General features: G+C 47.2%; 1 protein-coding gene across 1 annotated transcript; it reads left to right on the top strand.

Moving 5' to 3' along the window:
• Nucleotides 1–429: 429 nt before the first annotated feature.
• On the top strand, nucleotides 430–19,336 carry YWHAE (tyrosine 3-monooxygenase/tryptophan 5-monooxygenase activation protein epsilon). Its single transcript, XM_034424461.3, has 6 exons — nucleotides 430–638; nucleotides 3,922–4,121; nucleotides 6,671–6,777; nucleotides 8,470–8,676; nucleotides 8,997–9,133; nucleotides 17,839–19,336. The coding sequence occupies exons 1-6, from the start codon at nucleotides 575–577 to the stop codon at nucleotides 17,889–17,891; spliced, it is 768 nt and encodes a 255-aa protein (XP_034280352.1). The 5' UTR covers nucleotides 430–574; the 3' UTR covers nucleotides 17,892–19,336.
• Nucleotides 19,337–20,614: the final 1,278 nt, after the last annotated feature.

Below are 20,614 nucleotides of genomic sequence, written 5' to 3'. Positions count from 1 at the left end.
TTAGAAAGTTGGCCGACGAACAAAGCCGGAGAACCGGTCAGAGGGGAGAAGGCGGGCCGAGGCCGAAGCGGAGCAGCAGAGTCCCGCCCTGCCGGGAACGGGCGGCCTGGAGGGCACCGAGTTCTGCCAAGACCGGGCGCGTCCACGCGGGACCGCGCCGGGTGGGGGTCGAGGGCCCGTCCCGCTCAGCGCAGGAGTCGCCCCGACAGGAAACGCCGCTCCCTTGAGCAAGGTGCCCCGGAGAAGGGAAGGCCCCCGAGTCTTCTTCAGCCAGTCCGGCTCCGGGCCCCCCTCCGCTTCTCTGAGCGCGTACAGAGCGCTGGCCTCGGCGGGAAGCAGGGACGCCGCCCGCGTCCGCCCGGCGGTTGCCAAGGGCCGGTCGTTGCTACGGAGGGCGAGGGGGTGTGGCAGCGCCTGCGCGTGGTGTTCGCACTGCCCGGATGTAGCGGGAGGAGGCGCCGCCGCCATCTTTGCCCGGAGAGCAGCGAGAGCTGATCGTGGCTGAGCCCCCCCGCCGCCGGACCATCGGTCTCCATCCGCCCCGCGTCGCCGCCCTCGCCCTCGCCCCACGGACATGGACGACCGGGAGGACCTCGTCTACCAGGCTAAGCTGGCCGAGCAGGCCGAGCGCTACGATGGTGCGCGGGGCGGCGGCGGGAGACGAACAGGGAGGGGCGGGCAGGGCAGGGCGCCAGGCGGGGGCGAGGCTGCGGCCGCCGGGCCGGGCCAAGGAGAGGCGGCCGGCGGTGGACTGGAGCCGGGCGGCGGGGCAGCGGCGACAAAATGGCGGCGCGGGCGGTGAGGGAGGCGGAGGGAGCAGGGCGGGAGCGCCGGGCGGGGGGCGCAGACAAAATGGCGGCCGCGCGCTCAGGCGGCGGGGAGGGAGGAGGCGGAAGAAGGGGAGGCCAGGCAGGGCGGGGGGAATAAGAGGAGGCCCCCTTCACCCGTACGGGGCCTCTCCGGCCATCGGGACCCCTCCGGGGCGAGCCCCGGGCGACCCTCCCCCAAGGCCGCGGGTGGGGGGGCGGAGGGCCGCCGAGGCGTGGGCGCGGCCTCTCTCGGGGAGTGGGCGGTGGGGGGGTATCGAAGGGCCGAGCCCGGAAGCGCCGAGGACGTGAAGGAGCCCGACGGCCTCGCTTGGCTCGCATGGTGGGCAGGTGAGGCCGGCGCCTCGGCCGATCCCCGCCTGCCTCCTCCCGCGGGCGACGCCGCTTGCCTTCTTTCCCTTCTCTGGCTCCAGCGTTGAAATTGCACCTTTTCTCCCAAATGGAAAACACACACACATACGCACTCGCGTAATCGCGAATAATGTGCTGTTCCTTCTCGGAAGGCCTCAGGAATGCTTGGATTGCTGTTCCCCATCATCTCTCCCTGGCCAGGGTGGCTCCCTGCCTAGCAGATCAAGATCTGGGAAAGCAGGAAAAAGCCAAGCCACGTTGTAGGGGGTAACAAGAGACAAACCCATTTGATAGAGTAAACCCTGGTTGTTCGTTTTTATTGTGTCTATCAGCAAAGGCCTGTGGGTGAGCAGGCCATAAAGCTGCCTTGGAAGAGGTTGATGGCCTTCTCATAAGGGAACAACACTCATTTTGGGACACACACACCCCTATTCACAGTGTACATGGGAACAAGCAAAAAAACAGTGCGAGTGTCTTACTTCGGGTCCTGTTCTCCTGGCCGTTCCCCAAGGGTATGATGGGTCCACATGGTGCACATATTCATTCTCTGGGCATAGATCTTAAAAATAATATAATAAAATCAACAGTACTAATTGTAAACACAGCAATAAAGTATGAAATTAGGAACAGTCATTCCCATATGTTGGACCTAAGGCAGGAAGGGGTCGGAATCCTTTATAGATTTTGGAACCCCTAAATACCAAACACAGTTGCTATGGTTTGCATGTGCTTCCCATCTAAAATATTGATAAATTGTAAAATGGGATTAAAGACATACTTTGAAAACACATTTTAATGGACAAAATCAGGATCCTTCCTATACACCTAAACCTGGGTATTTTGCATCACTCAGATGCTGAAGTGGCTCTGTAGATATCAGAAGGGCTTACCTTATGATTTAAATTCTGCAATACATGGGAGATGTGGAATGGCTTTACCTGGTGCTGAACACTTTCTGTATTGGGTTAGGTTCCTAGAAGGAGGCATATCGTGAATGGGGCCTCACAATGAAAAGTATCAATATATTGGCAGAGATGATCGTGGTCATGGACTTTTTAAGGGATTTTAGACATATCAAATTAGCCCCTTGCTCAGCATGAGACCCACCAAGTCATTGGCAGTTGGTGACCAGTCATCCTCTCAAAGACGTCGACTGAATGAGAACTCTTCACTTCATGTGGCAGTCTGTTCCACTGACTGACATAATTCATGCAGTCCAGACATTTCTGCTAACATCTAGCCTGAACCTATTTCCTTTAAATTGAATCCATTGCTTCTGGGGCAACAAAGAATCACTCCACCGCATCTGTGTGGCTCAGATGTTCCACAACTGCTATTATGTCTCCCTTCAGTTTTCTCTTCTATGGGCTAAACAACCATAATTTGTAACTGATCTTCATGGGGTTTGGTCTTCTAGTCAATCACTACCTTGATTGTCATCATCCAAACTCTTAATTTCCTGCTATTCTTCTTGAACCATGATTCATAGAGCTAGACCCAGGACCCCAGGTGGGGTCTGTCCAGGGCAGAATAGAGGGGAACTGTTACTGTCCGTAATCTGGAACCTGCTCAGTTAATGTATCCCATTGCTGGCTTGTAGGTAACTTGTGATGAATAAGGATACCCAAATCCCTTTCAGCTGTCCTAGTGCCAAGCCAGAGCTCCACGCCACTGCTTTGAATTAAATATGAAAAAGGCAGGATAATAATCTAATAATTATTTTAAAATATTGACTTGATTCGTGCCCAAAAAGTATGGGATGTAGTATTGCTGGAAAGCACAGCCATGGGTTGACTGGTCCTCTTGAATATAAGCTTAAACATTCCTCGAGTCCAGTGATGGCGAACCTATTCGGCACCGAGTACCGAAAAGGGAGTGCATGCGTCAAGGCTGCAACCTAGAAGAGGAGCTGCCCAGGGGGTATGCGCGCACCAGAAAATGAAGTTATGTTTTCCAGGGCGCACATGTGCGCCGGCCAGCTAGTCTTCCGGTTACTGGTGCGTGCGACGATCAGCTGGTCGTCGCACGATCAGACCAGCTCTTCTAGTTTCCAGCGCTGCCGCATGCACGAAGGCCAGCTGATCGTCGTGTGCGCATGCATGCCAGAAACCCCGAAGAGGAATAGGCGACACCATGCATGCCAGGCAGCATAGCTCCGCGTGCCACTTCAGGCACGGCTCTAGTCAAATGGACAAGTGAAATGCTCATGGCTAAGGGTGTCTAAATTTCATTTGCTAAGCAGTCCTCTTCTTGTGATGGGAGGTTCCCTTCTGTGTCCTCCATACTTTCCTATAGCATATGTTAACCCCATTTCTTCATGCTACTGTACAGGGGAGACGGTCTTCAGGTGATTGCAAGAAGCAATCAGTGGAGCTGGCTGCATTTGGAATCTCAGCTATTCAGGGCTCCAGTTGCCACGGCTGCAGCTTTGCTTTCAGGGCTGCTCAGCATTGCTGCGGCATTGGTGCTTTGGAAAGCTTCGGTTAATCTGTGTCATAAAGAGTTGCTGTGTGCATTTACATTTGCTCTTACGGGGGACGGTGCTGTTGGCGTTGCAGTCTGGTTTGTCTGACAGTCATACCGGTAGACACACACACACCCCACCCCGGTTGCTCAGGATAAGGTTCTGGGTTTGAGCTGTCAATGTTGGTTTCATTTTTGATGGAGGACTATAAAGTTTATTCCCATATTTGGCAGGAGAAGCCTGACACGTAAGTCGGTGTGTTGTGTATATATATTTTAGAAATGGTTGAATCAATGAAGAAAGTGGCTGGAATGGATGTGGAGCTGACAGTCGAGGAAAGAAACTTGCTCTCTGTTGCATATAAAAATGTGATTGGTGCCAGAAGAGCCTCCTGGAGAATAATCAGTAGCATTGAGCAGAAGGAAGAGAACAAAGGTGGGGAAGACAAATTGAAGATGATCCGGGAATATCGGCAAATGGTGAGTGCTACGCTTGTACCTCCTCAGTCCCCCGAATCATGCTTGGAAGTGGCTGTGTTTCGTTTTGCAAGGTTTGTATAGCAGTGACATCTGGGTGAAGTAGAGCTACCTTTTTATCCCTTTTCCTTCTACTGTCCTGGGTGTGTGCACCACAGCATTAGTAGCTCTTGTAGCATTCTGGCCCAGCTCTTCTTTTCTCTTCCTCTCCCCAATGGGCTGAATAACTCTATTTCTGAAGACAGGCATAGATTGCTATGGAAAGGAGCTGCACAGACTGTCTGGAGGCTTTGGAGTGTGTCCTTCAACATGTATCCTCTTTTCAGTGGTCTAGTAAACTGCACTGAGTTGCCGACACAGATTACTTACTGAGGCTTGAGTCCTTCGAACATGGCTCCATGTGTGGATGAAACTGAATTATTCACTTTACTTGAACACATTTACTGACTATGGAGTAACTGTTGAGGACAGGACAGAAATGGAAGGGAATAAGAGCATTTCACACTGTAACATAATTTCATAGGTTTTGCTTCTTTATAAATGGAATTTTAAGTTCCATTTCAGATACTGGGTTGGCTTAGAGGCAACCATTAACCCTTGGGGAAGGAGGCACTCCCAGATTCTTAATATAGATTTAGGAAATGGGATGTCTTTGTTGTAAGGCAGATTCTCAATACATATGAAGTTTTGGGGGCCTTAAATAGAAATCCGAGATACTTAGAACTATATAGTTTCTCATATTATTGATAGATTCTTTGTACCTTTCCCCTGAACTGTACTTAAGTTCTCTAATCCTAAAAAATGTTATATGGCACTGAAGGCAAGATTCCAAACAATTGCACCCCATTTGCTGGGTCAAGCCAAATTGACCCATTAATATCACTTCTTGCTTTGGTGCAGAGAGAGTAGATAAATGATTCCAGGAAACTCAAAACTGAAATACACATAATAACTGTTCTCTGCTTCCTTGCCTGTCTTCAGTCATTGTTTTCACAAGAATGCCTCTAAGCATGCTAATGAGAAACTTGAACTTAACAAATATATCTGAATTTTTTTAGTTGTATAATTTAATCCTCAATCTGGACACTAACAACATTGGCAGTATTTTCTTTAGTCCTTCTTTAATTAGCCTAAACAATGCAGCTTTCTGTTTGAGGTGGTTCAGCCTGGGGGGACTGGTCTGCATTGGAGGCTTCCACGATCACTTAGGCTTTGCAGAGGCCATTTAAGCTTGTGTGCACACACCTTTGTGGGGTTAGAGTCAAGGCCTCTTGGGTTTGGAATCTAGTGAGACGGGCTCCCTGGATTTGATTTTTGAGGCAAAATCTGAGGTTACTTTCTCTGAAAGGAATGCAGAGGTCTATGTTAGGGCAATAGAGCTGCATAGTAGCTCCACATGCCTTGATCACTTGCCTTGACAAACAGTGTAGATGTGCCCCCTCCTTAAAGGTTTTCCAGATATTTTGGATTTTTAACTATCTTCCTAATAGAAAAAGATAGGGCTAGTTAGTCCCAGCAGCTGAATGTATTGTTTGGTGGGTTGTAGTATATCCATGAGGATGTGATATGGTGATGGGCACTGGAACAGGCTACATCTCACTCACAGAGCTGCCTGGTATCAGGCTGCCTTGCTCTTCTGCTCAGGGTATAAGGGAAGATTAGCTGGGAAGACTTGACCAGAGTTTGTGGCACCTTTACATGTTGGGATCTATATGCCACCTGAATATGCCATCTGGTGAAGTTGGTGCCCAGGAATAAACCCAACCATTGCTTTCTCAGAGCCCTGGTTTCGGTACAACAAAAACCAGTTCGTCATGAAGTACCCCTGTTTTCCATTGTAGAGAATGGGATGTCATGCCAGCAGGTCCAACATAGAGATTAGACAACCCGTGACCCGTTGACTGATCCTTTCAGAGATATTTCCTTACCAGATTCCTCAACGCTTTCCACAATGATAGAATGTACTGCCTTCGCTTGAATATACTAAGAGGTGGATCTAGCATGAAAATAGCCATGTTGAACTGTGTAGCACAGGAAATTTTTATGACATTTTGTATTATATCATAAATTGTTTTATGATCATTTTAGGTCATAAAATTTTATAAAGTTTGCCAAATTTCAGTTCCACAGAAGTCATGGGTCTCAGATTTTGGACACATTCTTTAAGTTGGCCCATTTGAGATATTTTGGTTCAAAACTTTTTGCCCTACGATACCCCATTTCACGCAGTTAAAGTTACGGAGGTGGGAGTTTTAATAACGTGCAGAGGAAAGATGTCCCCATCTAGTTTTTCCACCCTTTCCTATAGGTGCGGCTGGGGGGGGGGGTGTTGTTCGGGTCAGCTGCCTAATGCTGGAGCCACTAGCTGTCAGCAGGGGGGAGTGGTGGGATCATCCTTTTCCAAAGCTGCCCCTCTGAGAGGCAGGAGAATGTATTGGGCATAATTTGACTGGCGGTTTTTCTCTTTCTCATACGTTGTTGTTTGAATTCAGGTTCAAATGGTTTGATTAAAGCCTAGGTTCGCTGAAAACTTTTTTTTTTCCCCTTCCAAGGTTGAGACTGAATTGAAACTAATCTGTTGTGATATTCTGGATGTACTGGACAAACACCTCATTCCAGCAGCCAACACTGGTGAATCGAAGGTTTTCTATTATAAAATGTAGGTACCAGATTGCAGGCATAGAGTGTGTGGAAGAGAGTGTGTGCCTTAACTAAACTGCTTATTTGTGGAAATCCTCTCCTAAGAAACAAATTTGAATGATGGAAAATAATTTTTTTCTACCATGATGGAGATTTTAAACACTCATGGAGGTAAGAAAATGGGCAGAGCTTGCATCTGGCTAGGCAGGAAAACAAGCAGGATGGAGAAGCAAAAGACAAAGAATAAAGAAACAATTCTTGCATTCTTTGCATCATGTATCTGTTTTTCAACCCATATAAGCCAGTCAGTTCCTAAATGCATCCTGTTGGGGGCGGAAGGGGATTGCTCTATCTTTGTGGGTGTTCATGCTCTTATTTTAGCCCTCAAAGAGGGTGTCCTGGGTCTGCTCCCAACTTATCTTTTAGGAACCTTGCAATCATGGTGCTATACCAATTAGATGGATTATAATGTGATTTATGAAGAGAAGCAGTAATTAAGATAGTTTTGTATAAGTACTCTGTATTAGGTAACACTGCAGTCTTAAAACTAAAAGGGTAGTTTTTTAATCAAATATTTGAGTATGGAACTTAAGTTTTACTAACTCTTGCAAATCTGACCACACATTATTTAAAATTAGAAACAGTACTTTTATATATAGGGTCCTTTCAGCAACAGTTAGAAGGATTTCTGCCTGTCATTTTCCTCCAGTATTAGGTCTTTATTCGAGAGGGAGAGGGAGAAAAGAAAAAGAGGGAAACAGATAGGAAACAGCCATGATGAGTGGCTTGACGCAAAATCTGGTAGTTGCTGGACAGGTTCGAGCAATTCATTTTCATCTGGTGAAGAAGAAATGTGTAGTAGGAGTAATATGAATATTCTTATTTTGAGAACTGATTGGATTGGTTCTTTTTATGCAGCAAGGCCTTTTTAACTCAGCAATAGGTTTTACACAGAAACATAAGCCAGGGTTTGGGGAAATCTGTCCTTGTGTCACCATGCAGCTTGTTTGCTGCTGCTTCTCATTAAATGGCATAAGCTTTGTGCTTCCTTTTCAACTGAAGAGGAATTGAACTGAAATAAGTACTGGTTTCCATTTTTCTCTGCAAAGAGATGAGCTTTGATATTCACTTTGGCCAAACAGCCTTAATCAGGTCTATTTGTTATTTTAAAAGTTTATGCTTATAATCAGTGGTGGAAAAATGCAGTTTAATCTTTCAGTTGACAGACAGACTTACCATGCTTCCCCCTCCCCTTCTGCCTCATTTATTTTTATCGCAATGCAATATTTAGCTGCTGGGGAGGGAATCGAGAGTGCAGTAATCATATGCAGGAGCCTGATTTCATTCTTGGCAAATCATGATTCATAAGAATCTCACATTGTGCCATGCAAATATAGCTGGTTAACCTAATAATAATAAGAATTCATTAAATTAATGTGCCTCCTGACTCCCAGTGAAATTTCAATTACATTTGCCAAAGGGTTCAGCAAAGAGCCAGATCTTGGGGGCTTTTGAAATACCACTAGGCTAGGGGGTGCTGCACAAATCTTGGGGTGCAAGTGGGCATATTTAAAAAATTAAAATTCAACCTTTATCCCATTACTTAGAAATAACAGCAGCCCAAAGAGATTGAAATCCACTCCAGCAATAAGTCTTCTTGCGCATCCAAGACCTGGGCTTGCTCTTGATTGCTTTTTATTCCCTTGTCCAGGAAAGGGGATTACCACAGGTATCTCGCTGAGTTCGCCACAGGAAATGACCGAAAGGAAGCTGCCGAGAACAGCTTGGTGGCTTATAAAGCTGCTAGTGATATTGCAATGACAGAACTTCCTCCAACACATCCCATCCGCTTAGGACTTGCCCTCAACTTCTCTGTTTTCTACTATGAAATTCTTAATTCTCCTGATCGTGCCTGCAGGTAAGTGAGGCGTACAGAGTAATAAAATAAACTCGAGTTACTAGGAAGCATCGTCCCTTAGAGCCCTCCCTCCATGAGTGCCTCAGGGAACTCCAGACTGTTGCTGCCCTTGGATCGGTTTGGAATACCAACAGAGGAGGAAGAAGGAAATGTCAGAGTTCCCCCAAAGGTGTTCCCTCCATAGGTATTGTCAGGACCAAGGCAAAACTAAACAGTTTTTTTTTGGGGGGGGGGGGCGGTATTGCCAGGCTTGAGGTCTTCAGCAGGAGCAGTTGGTTCCCTTGACGTGCTTTGCTACCATAGTCATCCTCTGCTTATAGGTTGGCGAAAGCTGCTTTCGATGACGCAATTGCAGAACTGGATACGCTGAGCGAAGAAAGTTATAAGGATTCTACACTTATCATGCAGTTGTTACGTGATAACCTGACACTATGGACTTCAGACATGCAGGGTGATGGTGAGTAGCCCCGGCAGGTCCAGCCTCTCCTGCGACCTTATGGCACATAGCATAGCGGAATAGGAACATACTCCTGTGCATAAATCTAGGCAGCCCAGGGATTGGGTAGGGAGTGGAATAAAAGATACTTCTTTCTCCCGGTGGGGTTGTCCGGCAGAAGCAGCAGCCCCAGAGTGTCTTTTTGGGCATGCAGTTCACAGATGGGAAAAAGAGCTCCCTCTTCAGCAGACATGCAGAGAAACTGTCGGGACTTAAGCACAACCAAGCACCACCCCCACCATCCCAAATGGGCTTGTTATTAAGATCCGCACAGTCTGACTGGCCAAGTATTTAGAAGCCAATAAATTGTTTTTGGGAGGATTCTGCAAACTGCTTTATTTTTTATGAAAGGGATAGGGAAAGTGAGAAGAAACCCAACCGTGCACTCTGCAGAACACAGGCCAGTTTTGGGTTTTAAGTCAGCATAAGTCTTACTGAGCTGTTTTTACGTTAGTTTTCGAATTTGTGTTCCAAGGGGGTTCCCTCTGGTATGCCAATCAATACCTTTACTTTGGTTGAATGACCCCCCGTTTAAGGATGTAGTGCTAGGCCCTTATAAGCATAGGAGCCCTCCAAAGTTTTTCCAACTGCATATGAAGACTGATATTCTCTGGAGAGCCCTTTATTTTTGTTTTTTAGAGTTGCAATCTATTCTCAGTTTGGCCATGGGTTCTAAAATGTATAGAAAATGTTTCTTACAGTGTGATTTCAAAATCTGAGAAATGTGTACTGTAGGGAGAAGGATCTTGAGCCATTGCACAAAAATGTTAGTGCAGACTTGTCTAGTTTCTGATCTTATTTTCAAACTTAATTCTGTTACAGAGAATTGTTTCTATGTTGTTACCTGAGAATAACAATAGTTGGAATGGATTAATGTAAATTATTGTTTTCAGCCACTGTATTAGTATCTAAAAGATAAAACTATTTTAAATCCTTCAAGCCTAATTTCTCTTTTGGAATTCATTCATCTCCTGAGCATTGCTGAAATTTTGGCTAATTAAAGTATCATTTGGCAGTTGAATAGTAATGGTTAAAAGTTTGTGAACCTTCTGGATTTCTAGTATTTCTGCACAAAGATGAGCTAAAATGTGACTTCCAACAAGTCCTAAAACTAGATAAGATCACTCAGTTAAAACAAATGAATCAAAAACATTACGTAGAAAAGCAAACTAAAGCTACCTATTTTATATGTGAATGTTTCTTATTAGGAATTGGTGTGCAGCGCCTCCCCATTCCCAGCAGCAATAACTGCAACTAACTTTCCAGGGACAGTTAATCCCTGCCCATTGGCTCAGAGGGATTTTGGCATTGTCCACCCCCACCGCCACCCCCCATCCTTACAGAAGAGATTGAACTGGGGGGCTGCTGGTGAGCTGCCTGGCTTAGGCCCTCCCACAACATTTCTATGGGATGAAGGTCCGGACTTTGGCTTGGCCACTTCCAAACATTAACTTTCTTCTGCTTTAACCATTTTTTGATTGTACAACTGATGTGTTCCGGTCATTGTCTTGCTGCATCCATAGGAGGCTCCCCCAACAGCCTTCTGGCTCACCCACATGCAAACTGTAGACGGGCAGCAGTGTCCTTTTGGAGACAAGGGGCTTTCTCCTTGCAACACTGCCCCACATACCATTGTTTTCAGTGTTTCAATGGTGGCCTCACCAACATGTACATTCATCAATGCAGGAGAGGCCTGGAGTCCCTTCAAGGTTATATCAGGGCTCTTAGAGACTCCCGAATAAGGCCTTGCTCTTGGTGTGATCCTGGTTGGTCAGCCAGTCTTGGGGAGGGCAACAATGGTGTTGAGTTGCCTTCATTTGTATACAGTTTGCCTGACAGCAGATTGGTAGAGTCCAAACTCTTTGGAAATAGTTTTGCAGCCTTTTCTTGCCTGCTCAACATCAACAACTGTTTTTTCAGAAATTCTCAGAAATCTTTGTTCAAGTCATGACACACTTCAACATAGCTTGCTTGTACTGAAGATCAAGCTTAGAGAGTGAATACCCAGAATTGTCTATGGAGATTCTCCGCCATCCAGGTCATGGTTGTCCCAAAGGTGCATTTTTCCAAGAGGCAACTGGACTTTCTAGTTTTTCTTTGAAGACGTTTCACTCCTCATCCAAGAAGCTTCTTCAGCTCTGACTGCAAGGAATATAAACCTTTCCATTCCCACCCCCCCATCCAATCAGAGCTGAAGAAGCTTCTCGGATGAGAAGCAAAACGTCTTCAAACAAAAACCAGAAAGTCCAGTTGCCTCTTGGAAAAAAGCACCTTTGGGACAATACCCAAAATTTTGTGCTTTGAGTAAGGCAGGACCTCCCACACTTATACCTGATCATCATCATCATCCCATTGATTGAAACACCTGGATCTTAATTTTCCCTTCAAATAAACTGGCAGCCCTAGAGATACAAACACTTTCCCCACACATAAATATGTAGTTTTAGATAATTGTCTTCAGTGAATAAATGAACCAAGTATGTTTTTGACATTTGTTTGGGTTCTCTTTGTCTAGTTCTAGGACTTGTGTGGAGAGTAGATCATGTTTTAGGTCATATATTCTGGCAGAAATATTGAACATTCTAAGAGGTTCACAAGACGTGTGTGTGTGTGTGTGTTCCTGGATTGCGTGTGTTCTTGTGTAGTTTCTGCACTGCAAGATTATATCTTATTTCAGAGCTTTTTTGTTTGGTGCTCTACTCATTTAAAAGTAATAGGCAAGATGTCTATCATGAGATAAAGGTTAAACTTAAACCTACTTACTTCCAAGAAGGTCCCATTGAATAGCAGGAGAGAGAATTATAAATAGATAAGCATAGGACTCACAGTACTTTTGAGAAAAAAAGCTGGTAGGTGAATAAGCAAGTTTTGTAATTTGAAAATTGAAGCTGACTTGAGACAGTTACTTGGAAGGTGTAACGTAAAGGTTCACCAAACGGCTCTGGTGAGAAACCAGATTGGTATCCCATGTATGTACCGGTGAGGATCATAGCTTTGATCTGATAGGAAGCTGGCAGTATAAAGTTCTTTCATCTCTTTTCCCTTGGGTCCCACATTCGTCAATAATGAGCAGGGTTTATTGCTGTGTTTGTTCTTCCATTTAGCTGACATTCATTCCAATAGCTTGAGGCAGTTCACAGGACTATGTATATTGCATATAAAGATGTAAAAGCATTTATCACTTTAGAAACTGAAACAAAGCAGTACAATGACTGAAATTCTTTTTTTTAAAAAAGTAGATTTTAAGCTCTCCGTGGGCAGTTGATTCCAATGCGTGGGACCCACAATGTCAAAGAGAAAATAGCTTGCTGAATATGCCCCTGGCGAGAGCTGCAAAGGGTTCCCACCAAGGACCCAGGAGTGCAAAGAACGCCCTATGGGGGTCTTGCAGTTACTTGGGGTCTAAAGCATATAAGATGAGCGTGTGGAATTGGGCTTGGAAAGCAAATTTATTTATTTATTTATTTATTTATCTATTTATATATATATATATATATATATATATACACACACCGCCCTTCTCCCTGAGGACTCAGGGCGGTGCACAGCCAGAATTAAAAACATGAAATGCAAATATTAAAAACAATTAAAATCTATATAAATTTGGCCCAAAAATTTAAAAAAACCATAAACCAATTAAACATTTAAAAAATTTAAAAAATTTCTTCCTAAGCCAGCCCGGCTTGCTGGAAAAAGTGGGTTTTAAGGGCACGGCGGAAGGCACTGAGGTCTTGGATTGTCCTTATCTCTGGAGGCTCTCCCCCTGGGGGTCACCAGCCTACATTGTTTGGCTGATGGCACCCTGAGGAGGCCCTCTCTGTGGGAGCGCACGGGTCGATGGGAGGTCGTCGGTAGCAGCAGGCGGTCTCGAAGATAGCTAGGCCCTATGCCATGGAGCGCTTTAAAGGTGATAACCAACACCTTGAAGCGTACCCGGGAGCCAGTGCAGCTCGCGCAGGAGTGGTGTTACATGGGAGCACCATGCTGCTCCCATCACTACCCGTGCTGCTGCGTTCTGGACCAGTTGGAGCCTCCGGGTGCCCCTCAAGGGGAGCCCCATGTACAGAGCGTTGCAGTAGTCAAGGCAAGAGGTGACGAGGGCATGAGTGACTGTGCACAGGGAATCCCGATCAAGAAAGGGCTGCAACTGGCGAATCAAGCGAACCTGACAAAAGGTCCCCTTGGTTACAGCCGTCAGATGTTCCTTCAAGGACAGCTGCATATCCAGGACTCCCAGATTGAGAGCCCTCTCTGTGGGGGCCAAAGACTCGCCCCCAATAGTCAGTGATGGAGTCAACTGACTATATCGGGATGCCGGGAGCCACAGCCACTCAGTCTTGGAAGGGTTGAGCTTGAGCCTGTTCCTCCCCATCCAGACCCGCACAGCCTCCAGGCACTGAGACATCACTTCAAGGGCATCGTTGGAGTGGCCTGGGGTGGAGATGTACAGCTGGGTGTCATCAGCGTACTGATGGTATCTCACCCCGAAGCCACGGATGATCTCGCCCAGCGGCTTCACATAAATGTTGAACAGAAGGGGCGAGAGGACCGATCCCTGCGGCACTCCACAGACGAGAGGCCTCAAGGTCGACCTCTTCCCCCCTGCCAACACAAACTGCGAACAGTTGGAGAGAAAGGAGGAGAACCACCGCAATACGGTGCCTCCCATCCCCAACTCTTCCAGCCGGTGCAGCATGATACCATGGTCGATGGTATCAAAAGCCGCTGAGAGGTCTAACAGGAACAGAACAGAGGAGCAACCCCTGTCCCGAGCCCTCCAGAGATCATCAACCAACGCGATCAATGCCATTTCCGTGCTGTGCCCAGACCTGAAACCCGACTGGGACAGATCTAGATAAGATGTTTCCTCCAGGAATTGCGTAAACTGTCGTGCGACCACACTCTCAACAACCTTCGCCATAAAGCGAAGGTTGGAGACAGGACGATAGTTGGCCAATATTGCCGGATCCAGGGACGGCTTCTTGAGGAGAGGCCTCACCACCGCCTCTTTCAAGGCAGCGGGGAAGTAACCCTCACTCAACGAAGCATTGATAACACCCTGGAGCCAGCCTCGTGTAACCTCCCGGGAAGCCAGTACCAACCAGGAGAGACACGGGTCCAGTAAACATGTGGCCGTACTAAGTCTCCCCAAAATCCTGTCCACATCATCAGGAGTCACAGCATCAAACTCCTCCCAGATAACATTCTCAAGACTATTCCTCGTCACCCTGCCCTGATCTACCCAGTCAGAGTCCAAATCCCCCTGGATCTGAGCGATTTTGTCATACAGGTATTGTCCGAAATCCTCCGTCCTGCCTTCCAGGGGATCCTCCCGCACTCCCGGATGGAGCAGGGAGCAGGTCACCCTAAACAGGGCGGCCGGACAATTCCCTGATGACGCAATAGAGGCGGAAAAGTAATTAAACTTTGCCGTCTTTATCGCCACTAGGTAGGCCTTAATATGCGACCTTACCCTTGTTCGATCAGATTCAGCGAGACTGGCCCTCCAACCGCTCTCCAGGCGTCTTTTCCGGCGCTTCATTTCCCTCAGCTCCTCAGTAAACCAAGGAGCTGCGCGGGATCGGCACCAGGTCAGAGGCCGCAAAGGCACGACTCGGTCCAAGGCCCCACCAGCCGCCCGATCCCAGGCAGCTACCAGGTCCTCAGCCGAGTCATGTGCTAGATCCTCAGGAAATGGCCCAAGCTCCATCTGGACCTATCAGGATCCATCAGGCGCCTAGGGCGGACCCATCTTATTGACTCCGCCTCCCTGCGGCGGGGTGTAGTGGTTCAAAGGTCCAGGCAAAGGAGCGAGTGATCTGACCATGACAAGGGTTCCATGTCTATATTCCCTATAATAAGATCACTCAACCACTGGCCAGAGACAAAAATCAAGTCCAGAGTGTGTCCCCCCCTGTGGGTGGGGCCATGAACTAGCTGGGTCAGGTCCATGGCCGTCATGGAAGCCATGAACTCCCGAGCCGTTTCAGACGTTTCACCGATGGACGGCAAGTTGAAATCACCCATGACCATAAGCCTGGGTGTATCAACTGCCACCGTGGCTATCACGTTGAGGAGCTTGGGCAGGGCCGTTGCCGCGTGGCAGGGAGCCAGGTACGCAAGCAAAAAGCCCATCTGAACCCCATGACCCCATCTCACAAAGAGGGATTCACATCCGGCAATCTGGCACAGTAGTCTCCCTCGGACCAAGACCTTCGTTAATAATAACCGCCACCCCCCCGCCCCTCCCCTGGGCCCTCGGCTGATGGAATGCTCTGAAGCCTGGTGGCATATCTCAACCAGAGGGACCCCTCCCTCCGGGCCCAACCAGGTCTACGTAATACCTGCCAGGTCCGCTCCCCCCTCCTGTATAAGATCGTGAATGAAGGGGGCCTTATTTACCACGGACCTGGCATTGCACAGCATCAGCCGAAGGCCCAGGTCCTGAGTATCTGAGCCACCTAGATAATGGCAACCGGTGCCTCTCGCTTGACACAGAGGGCCCTGATGCAGCATATCCCCTGCGGTGTTCCACTCGCCATTGATGCAGCTTTAATTCTGGCCCCATTATCTTGAAGACCTGTCACACAAGTAAGAGACTGCATTACAATCTAACCTCGAGGCTGCCAGCACACAGTTTCTGTCCTCCTGTTAGGAGTATGATGAACTCTGCAGATTTAATATTGCCAGCCAACACGCAGAGCATTTTCTCCTTTCTAATGAATTGCAGAGAGGACAGGCTCCCTGCCTTTACTAATGCTGTTTTGGTTTATCCCATCACTTTCCCAGTTAATTTCATCAAAATTGATTTTTCTCTATCCCAAACCTGGTGAAATGAGAGCTGGGGGAGGTTGGGAGCTTGTCCTTTGCCTGCCATTCTGATTTCCCAACATCATCTCCATCAGCCAGAGACTGAGGTATACCTGGTCTTGTCCTCTTCTTGGAATGGGAGAGCTTGAAGTGATAACTGGGTGTCTTGGCAAAGACGGCACAGAGAAAGGAAGTGCACATCAAGGTTCTGGAAGGAAATTCTCATGGCTTTTACTTAAAGAACACACTGTTGCTTGGCAGCAGAATTTATTTATACAGCCTCTGCAGTTCTGCACATGTTTTCTCCAGCCGCCTCCCCTGATTTCAAACCTAGAAGGTTGCCAGCCGCTGAATTCAGTGGACAGTTCCCAGTCAGGTGCTGAATCATGGCTAGTCCTTAGAACCAGCCAAGAACAATGACACCTAAATGATTATCTCTTCAAGGTGAAACTGCATGACGATCATTTAGATGCTGCCATTCTTGATTTGTGCTGCCCAACAGAAACCCGATGCTATGGGAAGTGCAAGAATTTGTATCTTGCTGGCTGTTGAATACAGGATGAGAAGATAGGCTTGGGTTTCTTGGTTATTGTCCTGTTTGCAGAATTCCTGTCCTCCTAAAGGGTTGAGACTTGGGGTTCTAGGGGGGGAGGGGGGCAGAATGCAGGGGTCGTTCGGGTTTTGTGTGTGTGTGTGTATCTTGCTTCCTATTTTCTGATACCTTAAAATTTCAGTGCTCAACAAGTAAATTTGTGTTGACATTCCTCCCCTTCTCATGCTTTTTTCTAATCAGAGTCAAAGTCAATAGATTTCCTTTTAACTCCTATTTTTCTCCCTTCCTTTTCCATTATGTAGATTCTTAAAAGGAACTCCACCTGTTCATTTTCTAATACTCTACTTTGTAAGTCTTCATGATGACCCTGGAGAATACCTGTTTTTTTCCCTCCTTGTCACTCACTAATCATGCTTGCATTATGCTTGCATCTCTGACTCATGCCAGGGCTATGCACCAACTCTCGGCTCCCTCCTGCCCCGCCCCGCCCCCGCCCCCCAAGTGAAGGTCCATGAATACAATTAGATCTGGTATCTCTCTCCCCCTCTCCCCCCCCAGTAGGATGCTTGATTGTATACTCTCACAGATAGTCCTTTCATTGCATCCCATAAGGGTAGAGTCACGGCCTGTTTTTCCTCTGAATTTAGCCTTTCTTGAACCAGCAAGTTGGGCAGGTTGTACGCATCCCTTTTCCTGGCACAAGAACGATTCCTGAAGTGTCCAAAAGGACCATGGCATTACGAAAGCCGAGCTTTTCTGCTGGTTGATGTGACCGTTGCATGTCAAGCCGTATTAGACGTGTGGTCTCCAGATCTTAGGGGGACTTGTGTGCTTGTGTGCAGAGAGCCAAGGGCAGCTCACCGGTGGCAGAATGCACTGGAGCAGGTCATCTCTGTTGCATGCTTCAGTTGGATCGGGTAGTGGCTCCAAATTAACGAGAAGCATGGAAACATCTGTGGTCAAAAGGATCCTGAGTCTTTTTTGACCACAGCTGCTTGTATTTGGGGTTGTGAAGTAACTAGAATTTGCTCTTAGTGGGATAGGTTTGCAAGATGAACTAACTAGTCTTGCCAATGAGATGTTGACCCTGGAACGTCTTCCTTTGTCCTCACTCAGTTTCCGTGTGGAAGGGAGGGAGAGGACGCTTCTTGGGGGTCGCTCCCTTGGGATTGGGCCTTCTGGTCACTGCCCCTCATCTGTGTCTTGGGCTCTGTGGACTGCCCTGCTCGTGGGGGTGGGGATCCTTAAAAGGTAGGGTGGCGGCACCTCGGTGGGGCCTAACCATATTGGTTTTTCTTCCCAGGTGAAGAACAGAGTAAAGAAGCACTGCAGGATGTGGAAGACGAGACCCAGTGAGACATCAAGGCCAATAAAAGACCCCCTCTTTGTCCCCCTTCTGCCCCATCCTTCCTCAAAGTCCCTCAGTCTCCCTGGGAGCCATCTTATCTGACGTTGTGATGAGCCCCAGAATTTAGGTTCCTACCCTGTTGTTTTTTGTTTTTGGTTTTTTTTTTTTTGGTTTTTTTTTTTTTTTTTTACACAGTTGAAAAGTTCTTTAAAAGGCAAGAGTGAATGTCTGTGGATTTTACTGGTGCCAGCTTTCAGTTTCTTTAAGACACTAACCGGACTGGCTGCATGGAGGCTTTTTCTGAATTATTGTGTGTCTTCTGTCAGTTGGAGGTAACATCTGGAAGCCATTAGAATTCTAGGGAAAGTATTTTCCACTGTGAAGTGCAGATGGTGGCATTTTTCATTTTTTATAATTGTTTAAACAATTTTATACCAGTGTTTAAAATTGGGCGTTTAGCTTGAAGTTACAGGTTTCATTGGAACAGTTCTTGTAATGGTTTTGCTGTAAAACAAAGCGAAAACCCAAAACTGCTGAGGTGACGGGTGCTGGTAACGGTTCACAATCCGTGGCTGCTCATTCTTGCCTTCTCTTTACTTCCCCTCCAAGCAGGTGAGCATTGAAGGTGGCGTTGAAAAGCCTGCATGTGTGTTGAATATTTTTCTCTCCCTTTTCCTGCCCTCTTTGCTAGCTCAACCTCTTTTGTTCAGTATGTGTAACTTGAAGCTAATTTGTACTACTGGATATCTGACTGGAGCCACAGATACAGGATCTGTATTGTTCTTACTGAAACACAGCATGGAATTAACATTAAACTTAAATAAAACAACCCTAAATTAAAACAATGCCAAATACTACTGCTACTTTACCCTGGTCCCTATTCAGCAAGAGGTGCAGGCAGAACAAGTAGCAGGAAAAACAGAGATTATGGACAGTCGATGGCTGTAATTTCCATTAGATGCCTTGGACAGGATTTGTGAATCTAAATTTGTGGCTGGATACGGAGCATCCTCTTCCAGCCTGAAGATTGTATCTGCTTAACAACGGTGACTTGAGGCGATGCTTCCACCCTCTAAGCAGATAAACAGTGGGTCAGGTTGAGCTAGAGCACCTCTTTGAAAATCAAGCCATGTTCCCCTCCCCCGTCTCCCCCTCTTCCTTTCTCTCGCCCTCTGACTTTCAGCAGCTGCTTCCTTTCAGTGTTCAACTCAACTTATACCTTGTTCATTTCTTTAGGCCACAGACTAGTAAATATTGGAGGGATTGTGGTAATTTTACATACACTCAGAAACATTTTCCTTCAGTGCTTTGGCTCCTCTTCTTTTTTTTTGTCTGTGAATGCCTTATCACATACCTCTGGTCTGACCTGTATCCTTGCCTTTTAGTTTCATTTGGGATTCCCCTTTGGAGTGAGCAGCAAGTCTGTTGGATAAATAAAATACTGTGTAAAGATTCTGCACCTCAGCGCCCTCTCTGCACAAGCCTTTTAAAAGTGGGAAATCTCTCAGCCGTCACCCAGCATCAAGCGAGCGTTTTGCCTCCTGCAAGACCATGGGGGGGGGGGCAGAGCGTGTGTCCTGAGTGCTGTCTGAGAGCAGATACAAAAAATGGCACCTGTGAGAGGGCAGCTTCCCTGATCCCACGGAAGCCTTCCTTTCTCCCTCTCTTCTCTCTTCCCCCCCCTCCCCCGAGACTTGGAGCACGGGAAGCCTTCCCGTTTGACACCTCCCTCCGGGGTCTAAGGGGGACTCCAAGCCCATTCTGGATAATGGGATGAGGGTATCGCCCAGGGGCCTGCTGAGGGCCCTGCTTGGGCTGCTCCTGCTTAGGTCTTCCAAGGGTGAATGGGCCAAGAGGGCAGCTTGCCATAGACAGGTTTTCCAGAACTTACAGCTTGATTACCTACAGGATTTCTTGCCCTTCCTGATGGGCAGGCAGGGCAGGGTGACCAGTTGAGACTTATGGGCACAGTTCTCCTTTCAAGTGATGGAATGGGTGATCAACTCTCACGCTGTGCTTCTGCCAGGGGTCATGCAGGCTTCCAGAGCCAGAGAACAGCAGGCTGAAGCCACTGCTCTGTCTTCAGAGGCTTGACTCAAGCCAGCCTGGCAGGTGTCAACCGAGCCCTTGTTGGTCCCCCTAATCATTTCCCAGTTGCAAACAGAGGTGGACATTTATTTATTTATTTATTTATTTATTTATTTATTTATTTATTTATTTATTTATTTATTTATTGGTTCGATTTATATGCCACCCTTCTCCGGAGACTCAGGGTGGCTTACAATGCGTTAAGCAATAGCCTTCATACTTTTGTATATACCTGCTTAGTAGGGCTTTCGGGGGCCCCCCTAAGCGGTGTTTTTTTATACAAAGTCAGCTTATTGCCCCCACAATCTGGGTCCTCATTTTACCTACCTCGAAAGGATGGAAGGCTGAGTCAACCTTGAGCCTGGTGAGATTTGTAATTGGAGGCAGCTGGTGCTATTTAACAGCACTTTAGTCTGCTGCACCACCAAGGCTCTAAAACATAAACATAAAACATATCCTCAGATGCTGGCCCCATTTGTGAGCTATCCTTCCTCAAACACCTTGCCCCGACCCAGTGGGGCAGAGAGGAAGTGGCAGACTAAAAGGAGGGGGCACATCTTCTGTTTATGCATAATAGCCTCCAGGAAGCCCCATCTTCAAAAAACATCTCTCCCATCTCTAAAGTTGCCACTGACCAGCATGT

The sequence above is a fragment of the Pantherophis guttatus genome, chromosome 1, assembly GCF_059756535.1.
Source record: "Pantherophis guttatus breed Tessera chromosome 1, ASM5975653v1, whole genome shotgun sequence".
Lineage (NCBI taxonomy): Eukaryota > Metazoa > Chordata > Lepidosauria > Squamata > Colubridae > Pantherophis > Pantherophis guttatus.
Note: the sequence above shows the minus strand (reverse complement) of the source record. Positions and strands in the feature narration are given on the sequence as shown.